This window comes from Sturnira hondurensis, unplaced genomic scaffold, assembly GCF_014824575.4.
Source record: "Sturnira hondurensis isolate 20B ecotype Veracruz unplaced genomic scaffold, ASM1482457v3 Scaffold0004068, whole genome shotgun sequence".
Lineage (NCBI taxonomy): Eukaryota > Metazoa > Chordata > Mammalia > Chiroptera > Phyllostomidae > Sturnira > Sturnira hondurensis.
Genome location: NW_028076699.1, coordinates 3,963,570 through 3,977,459, shown reverse-complemented (window position 1 = coordinate 3,977,459; position 13,890 = coordinate 3,963,570). Strand labels below are relative to the sequence as shown.

At 36.6% G+C, this 13,890-nt stretch overlaps 1 protein-coding gene across 2 annotated transcripts in view; it reads right to left on the bottom strand.

Moving 5' to 3' along the window:
- USP24 (ubiquitin specific peptidase 24) overlaps positions 1-13,890 on the bottom strand; it is a 135,125-nt gene that overhangs the window by 80,312 nt on the left and 40,923 nt on the right. For both annotated transcript variants that reach the window (XM_037043173.1, XM_037043174.1), the window contains exons 5-16: positions 13,714-13,836; positions 12,733-12,768; positions 12,315-12,380; positions 8,701-8,766; positions 6,558-6,632; positions 5,822-5,980; positions 4,572-4,686; positions 4,276-4,379; positions 1,976-2,083; positions 1,678-1,773; positions 1,424-1,585; positions 1,177-1,221 (exon numbers count right to left, since the gene is read on the bottom strand). In XM_037043173.1, coding sequence (XP_036899068.1) covers positions 1,177-1,221; positions 1,424-1,585; positions 1,678-1,773; positions 1,976-2,083; positions 4,276-4,379; positions 4,572-4,686; positions 5,822-5,980; positions 6,558-6,632; positions 8,701-8,766; positions 12,315-12,380; positions 12,733-12,768; positions 13,714-13,836 — 1,155 coding nt within the window. The remainder of the gene's footprint in view (positions 1-1,176; positions 1,222-1,423; positions 1,586-1,677; positions 1,774-1,975; positions 2,084-4,275; positions 4,380-4,571; positions 4,687-5,821; positions 5,981-6,557; positions 6,633-8,700; positions 8,767-12,314; positions 12,381-12,732; positions 12,769-13,713; positions 13,837-13,890) is intronic.

Sequence of the window (13,890 nt, the reverse complement as noted above, 5' to 3'; positions counted from 1 at the left end):
CACCAAAGCCTATTAACAAGAGCCGAGAGTCTCTGAATATACCAATGACAGCTAGCAGTAGTCAAGATTTTTAAAGAAATACGTCTTAGTGAAAGCCAAGAAAAGTGACTCACCAGTGAAATTACTAAGCCATTAGCCATTTACCACCACCTTTTAAGTTAACAGTAAAGTTAAATCCCTCTTGCCACTGGGCTCATTCTGATCGGGGCTGTAGCACCACGGATACGAGTCCCAGGGAGCTGACACTGTGATCAGCCCTCTCAGAGCAGAGACCTGACCTCCGAGGACTGCAGCCAGAGGGCAGCAACAATGATCACTGGTTCCTCTGCTAACCACCCTTTCAAAGGACAGCCCGGAAGCCCACCGGAACCCGGAGGCCACAGCCCTAAAGGTTAGGGCTTGTACAGGGCCAGCGCCTCCTGCATTCACTACCCAAGCCTACCTCCTTCTGAAATGGAGCCCCAGCAGCAGGCACCCACACATTAACTGTTTGCCGAAGAGGAATTACTTTATGAACACCTCTGAATTAAGTACCTAAAAAAATGATCATGTGCCAGCCCCAAATGAATCACTTTTTAAAAAAATTTTAAATTGTGTTTGATTTCAGAGCGAGGCAGGGAGGGAGAGAGAGAGAGAGACATCAGTTTGTTGTTCTACTTATTTATGTATTCATTGGTTGATTCTTGTATGTGCCCTGACCGGGGATTGAACCTGTAACCTTGGTGTATCAGGACCATAATCTAACCACCTGAGCTACCTGGCCAGGGCTCTTTCTTTCTTACTTCCTTCTTTCTCTATGAATGTTCCCTCATTTCTCCCTTACGGGAGAAAAATGGGCATAATATTTACTTAAAACCCACTGTACTTATTAAAGTTGTATTTTGGAATTAATTTAGAAAGACTAAGTTGAATTTCTTATAATTTTATGAAAATAACATAAAATAAATAACACAATAAAACTACTCCGAAAGTGATTCTAGGTTTTTTCTCCCTTTGAAAGTCAATGACCCCTCAAACTTTAAGTAATAAAGCATAGGCCAAAAATATTTAAACAGCAGTTTGTACTGCACATTAGTCTAAGAAACACAAAAACCTATCTTTAAATTGTGATGTGATTTATTAAAAGAATTATTAAATTAGTATATCTTTTAATTGGTTCCACCTACAAATTCTTACCTTGAATCCATCCTTCTTTTTTTCCAAACCGGACCATTCTCCAGGCTGAAAAATTATTTTAAGAGATACATAAGTGACTTGGTTAAAGCAGTACTTATTATGGCCTGATCTTGGACCCTAAAAGTTGAGAGCTCCCAGAAAAGACATTTAGTTTACATTATATAATAGGGGAGGAAAATTATTTGGCTCTAATTACTCCAACAGTACTATTGTTCTAACAACAAAACCAGACCGAAGGTAAACCAACCCTTTTAATATCTTCTATGCACTTGATGATGTAGCTCCTCTTGATTGCTTCTTTCACCGCATAGGCATCACTAAGGATTGTCAGGTGTTCATCCAGGGCTTGCTGAATGAGGCTACTGGGCAGGGTTGGAAGATGAGCCAGCTCCCAGAGCACATCTAACACCTACAATAACAACACAAGTGATGAGCCAGCCAATACACAAATAAAACTGCTGTAAGTATTTGTAGCTAGAAGAATTCATTTGATTCCCCTGCCTTTCCAGAAGTGGTCTCAAAGCGAGCTTCCCGGCCTATTCGTCCAATCAGGCTTAACAGCTTCTGCCTTACTCTATCGCTCTCAGTCTCCCAGCTCTGCAGGACAGAAAAGACGAGAATTAGTGCACTGTGTGGTGTCACCAAATGGGCAGAATATGCAAAACTTTAAACTTCAGCCAAAAGAAAAGGTTAATAAACTAAGAAGAATACATTTAAACACTACTAATTTAGAGTGAAGGGGACCTCAAAATAAGTTAATGGAAAAATTGAAAATAAAGATGTTTGAATGGACTCGCACCTTCTGAATGAGAACAAACAAATGATTCAGCTGGTCGGAATTAAACTTGACAGCTGCAGCAGCAATAATAGTGTGAATGTTCTCGATCACCGTAGACGATTGTCCTGACTAGAAAGGAGACATCAGGAGAAAGTTAAGTCTTGGAACTTGGGAAAACCTAAGTCCTCTCCCTGGCAATTTACAGAAGTAAACAGCAACAAAAACAAATTCATTCTAGTCTACTCAGCATTCACTTGCACAATATATTGGTGAGACTACATGAAACAACCATTATTAATGGTTACCAGTTAGCCTTGTTTAAATTACTAACAGGATTAAATATTTAAAAATACAGAGTGGAAAAAGATGAGAATCGATTTCTCAATCTGACATTCTTTCAAGAAGGGAACAAAATATTTTTAACTGGCTAAAAAAATAAACTGATTACACTACAGGACAAACATACTTCTGGTATTTCATATATGAGCTTGATGGCCTCAGTTGTGAGTTTTACCTGCCTCATTTTTCATTTTGCTCACAGACACTTTATGATTTCAATTAATGTTTATTTGTCCCATGAACAGTAAGTCTCTGCTTCAGAGATGAATACCCCATGGTCAACCCTATGACTGAAATTCACTTTCAACCTCAATCACAACTGTCATGTCGCACTATTTACCATGTGAGAGACTTAAAAGACAGGGCTTTAAAAAAATCAATTCTGTAAGAATTTACTCGATATCTACTATACACATACATTCACTGAATATAGTAGGGATATACAATACACACACATACACATATATATATGTGTGTGTGCTTATATGGCATGCATATATATATATATATGGCATATATATCGTGGTCTCTAGTCCTCAACCTGTGTGGATTCAAAACTTACAAAACAAATTTTATAACAGTATTCAACTAAGGTGAAGACATGGGAAGAAAAATTCACAGGATCCAGGAATGTTTTCTTTCAGTCTTATACCTAAACTTTCTATGTTCTGCTCTGTAATGCCAGGCTGGGAGCCTGCAAATTACATTTCCCCTGCCAGCTGTGCTCCCATTATGTCCCAGCAATGCCTCGCATTGCTGGGAGGTGAGCCGGCAGGAGAAAGAAAGAAGTGTTTCTGGTTTATGCTCAGAGACTGGATACAGGTGATGGCGTTTCACGGGATTCCAGAAGCCCTGGTGGCAGTGTCGCCTCTCTGACAGGTTCAGCACGGGCAGTGAAAAGAACTTCCAAAAGCGGCTTCCTTTGCCTGGACTCGATTCCCCTTTTTCCAGGTGGCTGTTGCAGCACTCATGCTTTTCCCTTTTTTGCTTTTCCATCCTAGTGACACCCTTGCAAACAATGCCCTGATTTCAATTCCCCTTGGAGGGCCTAGCACAGTTTCTGTTTCCTGACTAGATTGTGACTGATAGAGTGATTAAGTAGATATTGCCCTGGTGAGCTCCAGGCTTCTTTGTGGCTTAACAACTAAACGAAGAATAACACCATCACTGAGAACAGACTGGAAAATGACTATTTTGGACAGGCTGAGTTTGAGATGCCTATGAGATAACAAATGTAAATGTGTAAGTTATGCATTTAGGTATAATGCCCTAGAGCTCCAAGAAGTCTGAATTAGAGATATAATTCTGAGAGTCAGAAGCATCCAAATGTGTTGAAGCCACAAGAGTATATGAAACTGACTAATGAAGGCTTACGGAGTGAAACAGAGGCTAAAGACTAAGGCTTGAAATAAACTCCTATTTACAAGAGAGAAGACAGTAAGGTAGCAAAGGGGACTTCAGAAAGAATGACAGAAATGTGGGGAAACAAACTATTAACAAAGTGGAGGAAAAAGAAAATGAAGGGTGTACTTGACTCTATCACAGATGCTAAGAGTGTGGTAAGGTAAGATCTATAAACTCAGTGAATATTACTATCACCTTCATTTAATAGAATTAAATGGGAAAAACTTATTAATGAAAACTGGTAAGCAATGCAGTTAAAAGAACACTGGAATGATAAGCAAAAGACACACCTATTCCCAGCTCTGCCACTAACTGCTGTCCAGCCTGCAACAGGACTTCCATTTTTAATCTCACAAATGAGAAGACTAGACTATAGACTAGATCAGTAGTTTCCCACCTCGTGAGTAGAAGGATCCTCCTTACATACACAATCTTAATAGAAACTCTAAGCTGTGAGACAAATTTCAGAGGCGCTGCTGTGGTTCAAGCAAGACTGAAGTTCCATTTTCCAGCTCACTCTCCTTCCTCTTCATGACAAAAATGTCAGAAAAAGCCAAAAATAAGTCTAATCAACTCACCTGTATCTTCCAAATTTTAGTGAGTTCATCTAAAGACAATTTACTGCCCAAGAGTTCGATAATTCCCTTTATACGGTCGCAGTACTGTGCTTGGTCAATGTTACCTAATGGAAGAAACACCAGAGGGGCAGGCAATACAGTGAACAATGACTTTCTGAATATGATCCTAGTAATTCAAAGCAATATTAACATTCTATAAGATCATTCAAAGGCTAATACAAAGCAACATTTTTTAACTTTGTACAAAAATATATTTATAGTTATGTGTTAGGTATTATTTTTTTAAAGCAACTTACCTTCCAGTGCAATTGACAGAACTGAGTTTTCAACCAGCCAATCTAACAATCTGTCTGTATCTATAGCATTCTTCACAGATTTGGATAAAGTGCTATCTTCTATTAGTTTGGTTACCTAGAAAAACAGGATTATTGTGATTGAAACTAATGCAAATTATGCATAATCAAAATCTTCACATAAATATATTCTGTGACTTTCACAGTGTTACAATATCATCTGATAATTAGCTACAATGTATCAAAGGCCAGTTATTAGGCGTTAACAGACTACTTGTGACATCGCTTTTAAAAAGTATGGAGCCATTCTTACAGCTCATACTTCCTGGGCCACTGCTGACTGGCTCAGAAATAAGCATCTGACTCAAATTTCAATCAAGGCATGTCCTCCAAATTCTATACTTGGGACCAGAGAGAAAGTGCCAGTCCCTCCAGGGTAATGGGAGCGATCCATGGCCATGATGTCTACCATATGAAAGATGTCACTCTGCCAGTAGAGGAAGAACATGCTCAGAAAAGCAGAACTAAGACCTGGAAAGAGTCTTGACGTGGTCTGGTCTCAAATTCTACTTGTTCCTGCCCCTTACATGGTTTGGCCAGTCAATCCTTCATTCATTCATGTGAAGGGAGCCCAGTTTTCTTCCATGAAACTTCTCTAGCCTAAGATGATTTATGATATGCTTATCTCACTTGCAGTCAAGATTCCTAATTAATACGAAACTGAAGGAAAAACACTGGAATTATAACTTAACCGTATTGGCTCCCTCTGCCATTCACCAAAACCAACTATGCTCACGTAAAGTTTGGGAAGTTACAGAAAATTATTTCCATTTTGTTTAGATCATCACAGTTGCAGTCACTCTGGTTTTGTCCCACCCCAGTTAGAAGACATGGCTTATGTAAACACATATCTAAAATAAAATAAAAGAAACTGTACCTTTAAAGTAAAAGATAAAAATCAAACAAATATGTGCCAAGGAATTATGTTCTTGGAAATTTCACAAAATCTCTAAATATTCCAAACATTTCAGAGAACAGATTTTGATTATTTTTAAAATATAAAATATAATAAAGATCACGTTATTAACAATTATAAACATATACAGCATTTTACATATAATCATATTTTTCTCTATAATTATGAGGAATTATTCTTCTTTATAGCCCAGCATTTTTATATTAATTATCACAAGTTTCGGAAGAACTCAAAGTGTCTGTGCTTTAAGTCTTCCAGAAACAAATGGAAAACTTACCTCTTTGAGGGAATTCATTTTGGCGCTAAAATGTGGTGATTTCAGCATGCGCAGCAGGATGTCCAGTCGCAGGTCATCTACAACGGTCACCAGATCCGGCTGGAAGCGCATGCAAAGTAACTTAATGGCAGACAAGAGCTCGGGGATGCTAACCAATCTCTTTGAATAAAAACACATACATGCACACAAAAACAAAAAAGAAAACATGAAAACATCTTGATTCCAGTTCTTACACACACACAAGAATTACAGGACATTTTCAATAATGATGGTCTGTCTGGTGGCGTCTGATACTTCGCATGGTCAATTAACTACATTTTGCTTCTAAACACGGTGAGCAAGGAAAGGACAGGGTCCTGTCAGAAATTCAAGGCAGACAAATAAATCATGTTAAATTTACATGTTAAAATTGCTTTAAACAACTTTGGGTAAACTTTTGGTGCTAAATTATTTTAAAGCTTCTTCACTGCTATATAAATTATAACATCCAAACCAACATGTTAGTAAAATTCTGAATATCACCAAGAACCTTATATATTCATTCTGTTGATTGAGGTAACATCAACTACTGGTGCTTCAGGAAGCATCTTTCAGTTAGAAAACGCCAAATTAATTTGATGTGAGCTATGTGGGACCAGAATCCGAAGAACCATGGTGTGTGAACTGGCCCTGAGTCCTGGTACCATTTCCATGGAGCAATAGGCCCTGGGGCCCCCCTGCTGGAGACAGCGCTCACCTTGTCTTTGAGGTCCTTTTCCTCCACACTTCGCACATCCTGGATTGTAGTGTGGATGACCGGATCGAGCATGGGCTGCAGAAAAAAAAGTGCTACTTTAATAAAAAGTCCTGAATCTGTCCTAAAATTAGAGAGGAGATGCTTCATTCACATTTCACAAAGAAGAGAGTGCAATCCTAGTAGCAGAGCTGCCACTAAGTCGCTAATACCCTTCCCAGTAAAGTTTTAACTGCCTCTGTGCCTTAGCTTCCTCAATGTCATATGGGTGCAACCCTTACAATTACTTCTTATAAGGATGATTTTAAAGAGCAACCAAAGGCACATGGACTAGCTTTTAAACATTAAGCATCAGTATGTATTATTTTTTAATAAAGTAAACATATTGCACTTTATTTAAACAATGAATATAAGCATAGACCACAAAACATATGCTGTTACATGCACTGCTTTTGCATGTTGATAAAATGGGGGCCATAGGTTGACACTCATACAACACATTGCTCCAGGCTGGTAGTATAATCAGGTAACTAAACAGAATGTGAGGAGTCAAATATTAGCTAGACATAAATGATCACTTTCATCCAAGTAAGATGATTTTTAAAAGTTATCTAGAGATGAGAGAAGATGAACAATATTTAGCTGTCAAAGCCAAGAAGACATTAGCAATGAATTAAAATGACATCAGGCAATTAGCCAAATAGAGTATCTTCATTTACACTTAAAGCTGATTGTACGGTGAGGACAGAGGGCCGTCAGGGTAAAGGCAAGTCACGCTGCTCTTGCAGCACGTGCCAGCCCTGTTTCTCACTGGGACTCTGAGAGAGGCATGATTATCACCACCATTTTAGAGCCAACCAAGGCAGCCAAGGCACAGAAGTTACACAAGTCTGGCAAAATCACACAAGCAACAAATGGTAGAGATAACTGTTAATTTGTGGCAAATAACACAGTATGAATATGGTATGAATTTAAGTTTGGGGAAGTTTGATATAATTAAAAGAAGATGAAATTAAATATGCTTTCATTGGAAATTCACATACTTTTTTACTCTTTTTGAAGTATGCTGTGCTTATTTACAAAACCTGTAATTCCTAAAGAACTTAGTATTATTTAGCAACTGAAATATTTATGCTAAATCTTTCTATGGAGCAATGCATGGGTAATGAGCATGCATTTAAAAATCCCATGTTGGCTCTGTTATTAAAAACAATTATTAAATTATTAATTAAAAAGTCAAATTATTTTGCCTCTTTGTGTCTTAGTGTTTCAGCTCCAGAACTAATGATTATACTTATATGCTTAATAATTGAAGGAACATTAGATGTTTCTAAAGAGTTTAATATCCAGAATGAAGAACTACATAGTCATTTCATTTCATTTGAAAATCTTGCAGTACTACTTGGACATCTAAAGAAGGCATTTAACACTTAGAAGAAATTTCCAGAACCTATTGAAAAAATCCTATCTCCCTTGTTAAAATGTAAGTAAATTAGGTTTTAGGAAGAAAGAATAGTGCATACAAAACACTGCCCCAAAGGACACTGTGCTTTTAAAATCATTTATAGTTATTTTAAAAAAACCTCTGGAAGTTATTGGTTTCACACATTTATTTATAAAGAATATAATAAATGGAGGTATTTCAGTGGGACATTTTATTTGGTAAAACTTGTTAACTGATATGGAAAGGAAACAAGAGAGTGTAACAGGCCTTAAACATCACAAAACTGAACACTTGGAGCCTTGAGTATTCTATGAGCTGTTGACCGACAACATGCGGGGGGAGGGAATCAGACAAGATGTGCTGTCAAGCTGTTATTCCGCAGTGAGAGACTTGGCTAGTAAAGTGAGCCTAGTGGGTTGCTCAAAACTGATCTAATTTAATGCATAATGGTACTAAATCCTTAACCAATCCTGTGAAGGGGGGTGGGATTATGCAGCCTGTTTTTTACAGGTAAGAAAAGGAAGAAAAATATATGCTATCACATATAAACTATATTTATAAAATGATAAATTGAAAAGGTAAATAATCTTAAATGTTAGCAGTCTCCCAGACTTTGACTTATTAACCATTTTTAAAAAAGATAATTAGCTTTTATATTTCTTAGATCATTTTCTGAAGTAAATGTAAATGGCCCAGTCTTACCTGAACCACTGAGGAATTGAGGTACTCTGCACATACCCCTAAGGGCTGCACCAATGCTGAGACTGCCTGAAAAAAGACAGTGAAGGTTAGGAATAGATGTAAGCTTTTTTTCCCTTCAACTTTAAACAAATTCCCTTTACCAAATTGAAGAAAATTTTAAACAGCCATTTGATCAAATCACGAATAAATAACTAGACAAACTATACTCTTGAACAGAACGAACTGATATAAAGATGTCAATCCCTTTAAATTATTATAAAAAGTTAATGTAATTTAAATAATAATCATAATAATATGCCAACAAAACTTCTTTGGAACACTAGTGAAGTGATTCTGAAGTTCATATTATACAATATAAAAAATTTTTATTTGAAAAAGGAGAGAACAGTTGGGGAAGCAGTAAAATGTGTCTTTAGCAAAAAAAAAAAATTAAGATGCCCATGAAGAAAATTATAAAACTTTACTAAAATACATACAAGAAAGTACAAATAAATGAAACACCACATTCTTAAATAAAAAGGACCCATACTGTAAAAATGTAAATTCTCCACACACCGACCAATAAATTCAACACAATTCCACACACGACCTCAGGTGGGATTTTCTGCAGTACCTAACGTTGACTATGTTCAGAAGAGTGAAAAATGAGAATGATCAAAAAAACTTGAAGAAGAATGGTGTGGGAAGAATTAGCCTTACCAATAGCTAAAATAGTGGAGCAGTAGAGAAACGGCCAAAGAATGAATGAAGAAATGGAATGACTGGAACTGAAGTTCAGGAACAAACCCGTATACACATGGGGTGGTGACATATGATAAAGCCAGCAAATCAAATAGTAAAGAAAAGATCTCGACAATTAGTGACCCACTTGGAAGAAAATAAAATTGGACCTCTATGTTACACAATATATAAAAATAAATTTAAATAAATTTAAGAACTAAATTTTAAAAATAAAACTGTAAAATATATGGCCCTGGCTGGTGTAGCTCAGTGGATTGAGCACGGGCCTGCGAACCAGATGATCGCGGTTCGATTCCCAGTCAGGGCACATTGCCTGGGTTGCAGGCAGGTTCCCTACAGGCCAACTCCCAGCAGGGGACGCATGAAAGGCAACCATACATTGATGTTTCTCTCCCTCTCCTTCCCCTCTAAAGATAAATAAATAAATAAAATCTTTAAAAAAAATAAAATAAAACTGTAAAATATAAAATAAAATGAGTGGTTTTATAACCTTGAAATGGGGGAACATTTCCCAAGCAAGTTATGAATCTCTTAGGAAAAATAAAGACTACATCAAATTTTGAAGATTCTGTGTAGCCATCAATAAACATAAAAAAAAGTGAAAGACTGGGAGAGAAAACAGGCAAAAGTATTTTTCCTGAATATTGTTCAAATTCAAAAATATTTAATGTGGCCCTGGCCAGGTCTCAGTTGCTTGGAGCATTGTCCCACACACCAAAGGTGTGAGTTTGATTCCCGGCCCGTGCACAAACCTAAACTGCACATTCAATCCCTGGTCTGGGCACATATGAGAGGTGATGTTTCTTTCTCACATTGATGTCTCCCCCAACCACCCTTTCTAAAAAGAAAAAAAATCACTCCCGTGTTTTGCCCTGTGTAATATGCACTTTTTTGCCCAATTTTTTTAGGAAAAGATAAGGATGCGCATTACACATGGATATACTAATCCCCATGTATAATATGCACAAAACATGGGTGTACATTATACACAGGAACACATTAGACATTGCAAAATACAGTAAACATACACCCTCGAGTGAGGATTTAAAAAAAATTAATGTGAATGTAAATGTTAATGTAAAATAAGTCATTTAATTATACTCCACCTTATCATATGGCCTAAACTTATTCTGGGATAGTCACTTTATTAACTGGTCAGAAATCAGGTATTTACTCTGAAATTTTCTTCATATTTGCTATAATCTCAATTTTGGAATCTTTCTCCTAGGGCTGACTTATACCATCCCTCAATAAAACCTAAACAATATAATTTACATCAACTGTAACAAACGATACAATTATTCTAAAAAATGATCTGAACAAAGAAAAATCTTGGAGGAATCTTTAACCACCAGACATCTGAAAAGACTGAGAGTAAGCCCAGATTCCTGTGTATCCAGCCTTAGCCATTTTTCATATAAGTAGAGTAGAAACTTTGGGCTGCTCTGTATTTGGGTTTTAAATAAATTAATGCTGCAAGAAATGATTGTTTTAACCTTTTTTTCCGAAAATGAGGTTAATTTCTGATATCACCCAATGACCTACACAGCAAATTTTTTAGGAACAAGGAAGCTAGATAAAACCCTGTATCAGAATGGGTTTTTGTGTTCTTTTGCTTCTTAAAATCATTACGTATCACCTTCTATGTCAATAAAGTCATTCGTAACATACTTTATCCATTCAATGGGAATCAAAACAACAGCCTAACAGTCTAATTAATGTTCAGGGAAGGTGGAAGAGGCTTCTCGATCAGTGTCAGTGGAAGTATTTATGGTCTGGCAGACATCTGATCTTTAAAAATAAGCAGTGGGAAGCAAGAAAGGCTCAGTCTATTACCAGCCATGCCATCAGTCTCTCTCCTTGACTGTTATTTCTCTCATGCAAAGATTAGCCATGGTCCCACAGAAATAAATGCTACTCTGACCACAATTTGCAGCACTCAAGTATTTTTCTATATCATTTTCTGCTCTGATCTATTTACAGTGGCTAACTGTATGTTTGGAGTCTTGTACTTGGCAAGTACGTAAGTCATTTTTAATTGAATGACTACTTAGAGAACAGAGTAAAGTGTGCTCAGTTACAAACAGGTCAGCAATCTGTGCAAAATTAAAGATTAAAGTTATTTCCGCTAACTACAAGGTTAAATTTTTTGGGGAAAATAAAGTCGACAGGAGAAGATAATGGTAATGAACCTGAGGGATGACTCTCGGTTCCTATTACATCCCTCTGTTATCTATGAATTTCCGTAACACCAGAAAGTTTACTAAACAACCTTACAATATTTTATCTGTGTCTAGTCCTTCGAAATAAATTGATTTTACTGAGGCTAAACTTGCTATGTTCAAATACTTGCCACATTATACCAACTGTCCTTAAATAACAAGATAATTTGCCCTGGCTGGTGTAGCTCAGTGAATTGAGTGTGGGCCTGGGAACCACATGATCGCAGTTTGATTCCCAGTCAGGGCACATGCCTGGGTTGCAGGCCAGGTCCCAGCAGGGGATGCACGAGAGGCAACCATACATTGATACCTCTCTCCTCTCTCCTTCCCTTCCTCTCTAAAGATAAATAAATAAAATATTTAAAAAATAACAAGATAATTTCATGTAACTGCCATGAGTTAAGAGAAAAATGTCACATGCAAAGGGAAATTAGTGAAATAATAAAACCAAAACACCCCAGATTGAAATTTAGTTATTATAATTAAGAGAAAACATTGCTGTGATATCAGAACCTAGGAAGCTGCTTCTGTAAAGATTAAATTATACTTTAAAATTTAACTTAATGTGTCCAGACCATGTCCCTTAGGTTACATATCAACATAAACATAAAGTGAACTTCCACATCAAGCACATAGTGTGGTTTAACTTACCCCAAGTTCTATATCTTCTGAACGAAGCTTGGCTTGGATTGCTGCAAATCCGCCTAATTCTCCAAACTGAAAAAATGTACACATTAATTTTAAAATGCTATGCATTAATATTTTAAGCAACAAACTAAGGCTGACATTCTACTCTATCAATGTGCTCTACACCACTGCTCTAGAGAGTCACCACAAGGGGCGCTCCACTGCTCCTGTGATGTACCTGCGATGTACCACAGGAGATGTGCTACGTCCGGAGGTTGACGGTCATCTGCGTAAACACCAGGTATACCAAACAGGAAGGAATTACACAACCTGTTTCCCCCGGAAAAAATTCTGATTTTCTCTGTAGTTGTCATCTACTTAAAATGCCAAATTCTAGGAAATTTTGCTAAAAAAAAAAAAGTTATCAATGAAAGTTATATACCTTGTTTACCAAATCCACAACCCATCCATGTGGTTCCTATGAGGAAAGAAAATAGAAATTAAGATAGCAACAGAAAAATGTCTCCATTAACCCCTATGTTTCTTCTATTATAAAAATGTTAGAAAAAAAGCATTAAAATTTGAACAATATTTCGAAAGGTTTTTCCAAATTCTTCTTAACATGAACTTATGACAATACTATGATAATTTTAGGAGTCTATAAGTCTGTATTATTTTAATTGTACCTATTGTTTATTACAAGTAATTTTTTGTTTTCATATTTCCTTCACTATGCTATAAACTATGAATCATGTCACTCTTTATATATCTCCAAAACTTAGAATGTCATGCACACTATAAATGCTCAGTGATTGCTGAACTAAACCTGTACTTCCGCTAAAGCTATGGACAGGTTTTTATCTATCAAACTGACTTCTTTCACTGGTTCCTTAGAAACCAAATAGTGCGCAATCAAGGGCTGCTGAAATTATGCACTTCTGTGGGTGTGATGCTACCGGCACACTGCAGGGCCGGAAAGACGGCAAAGATGATACTGGTTCTGTGCTTGCTCAAACAAAACTGTTAATGCTTATGAAGCTTAAAAGAAAACTAGACATGATTATTTTTTCTAGGTACAATTAGTTATTTCAAATGCTTTTGTTACTCAAACATCTCTAAGAAACTGGGGCAGCCACTAAACTGGGGTTCTGAAAACTCACTAAATAGGGCACTCATGCTATGCAGTAATTTCTCATTTCACCAAACATCATTTCAGATGTATAAAATTCTTTATGATGTGAGTTAAAAGCTATGCAAAAATACACAATCTTAAAAAAGGTTAGCAATTTTATGAGCCACATGAAACAGTTGTCACTTTTTCAGAGACTGTTTTATTCCTTTCATGTAAACTGTTATTTTTATAACACAGAAAATATTTTTCAATACATCTCTCCATAAAAAGATGAAACAAAACTATGTTTACCTTTTGGAAAGTAGATACAGGTGAAATAGCAAACATATTTCCCTCTCCAAACACTTCTGCCCAATTCCTCTGAGAAACTTTCATTCTGTTTTTAAAATGGTATTCATTATCAGGATTGAAAGCCTAGATTCAAAGAGAACAGAGAAACATTATTAGTATCTATTTCTATAGCAACAC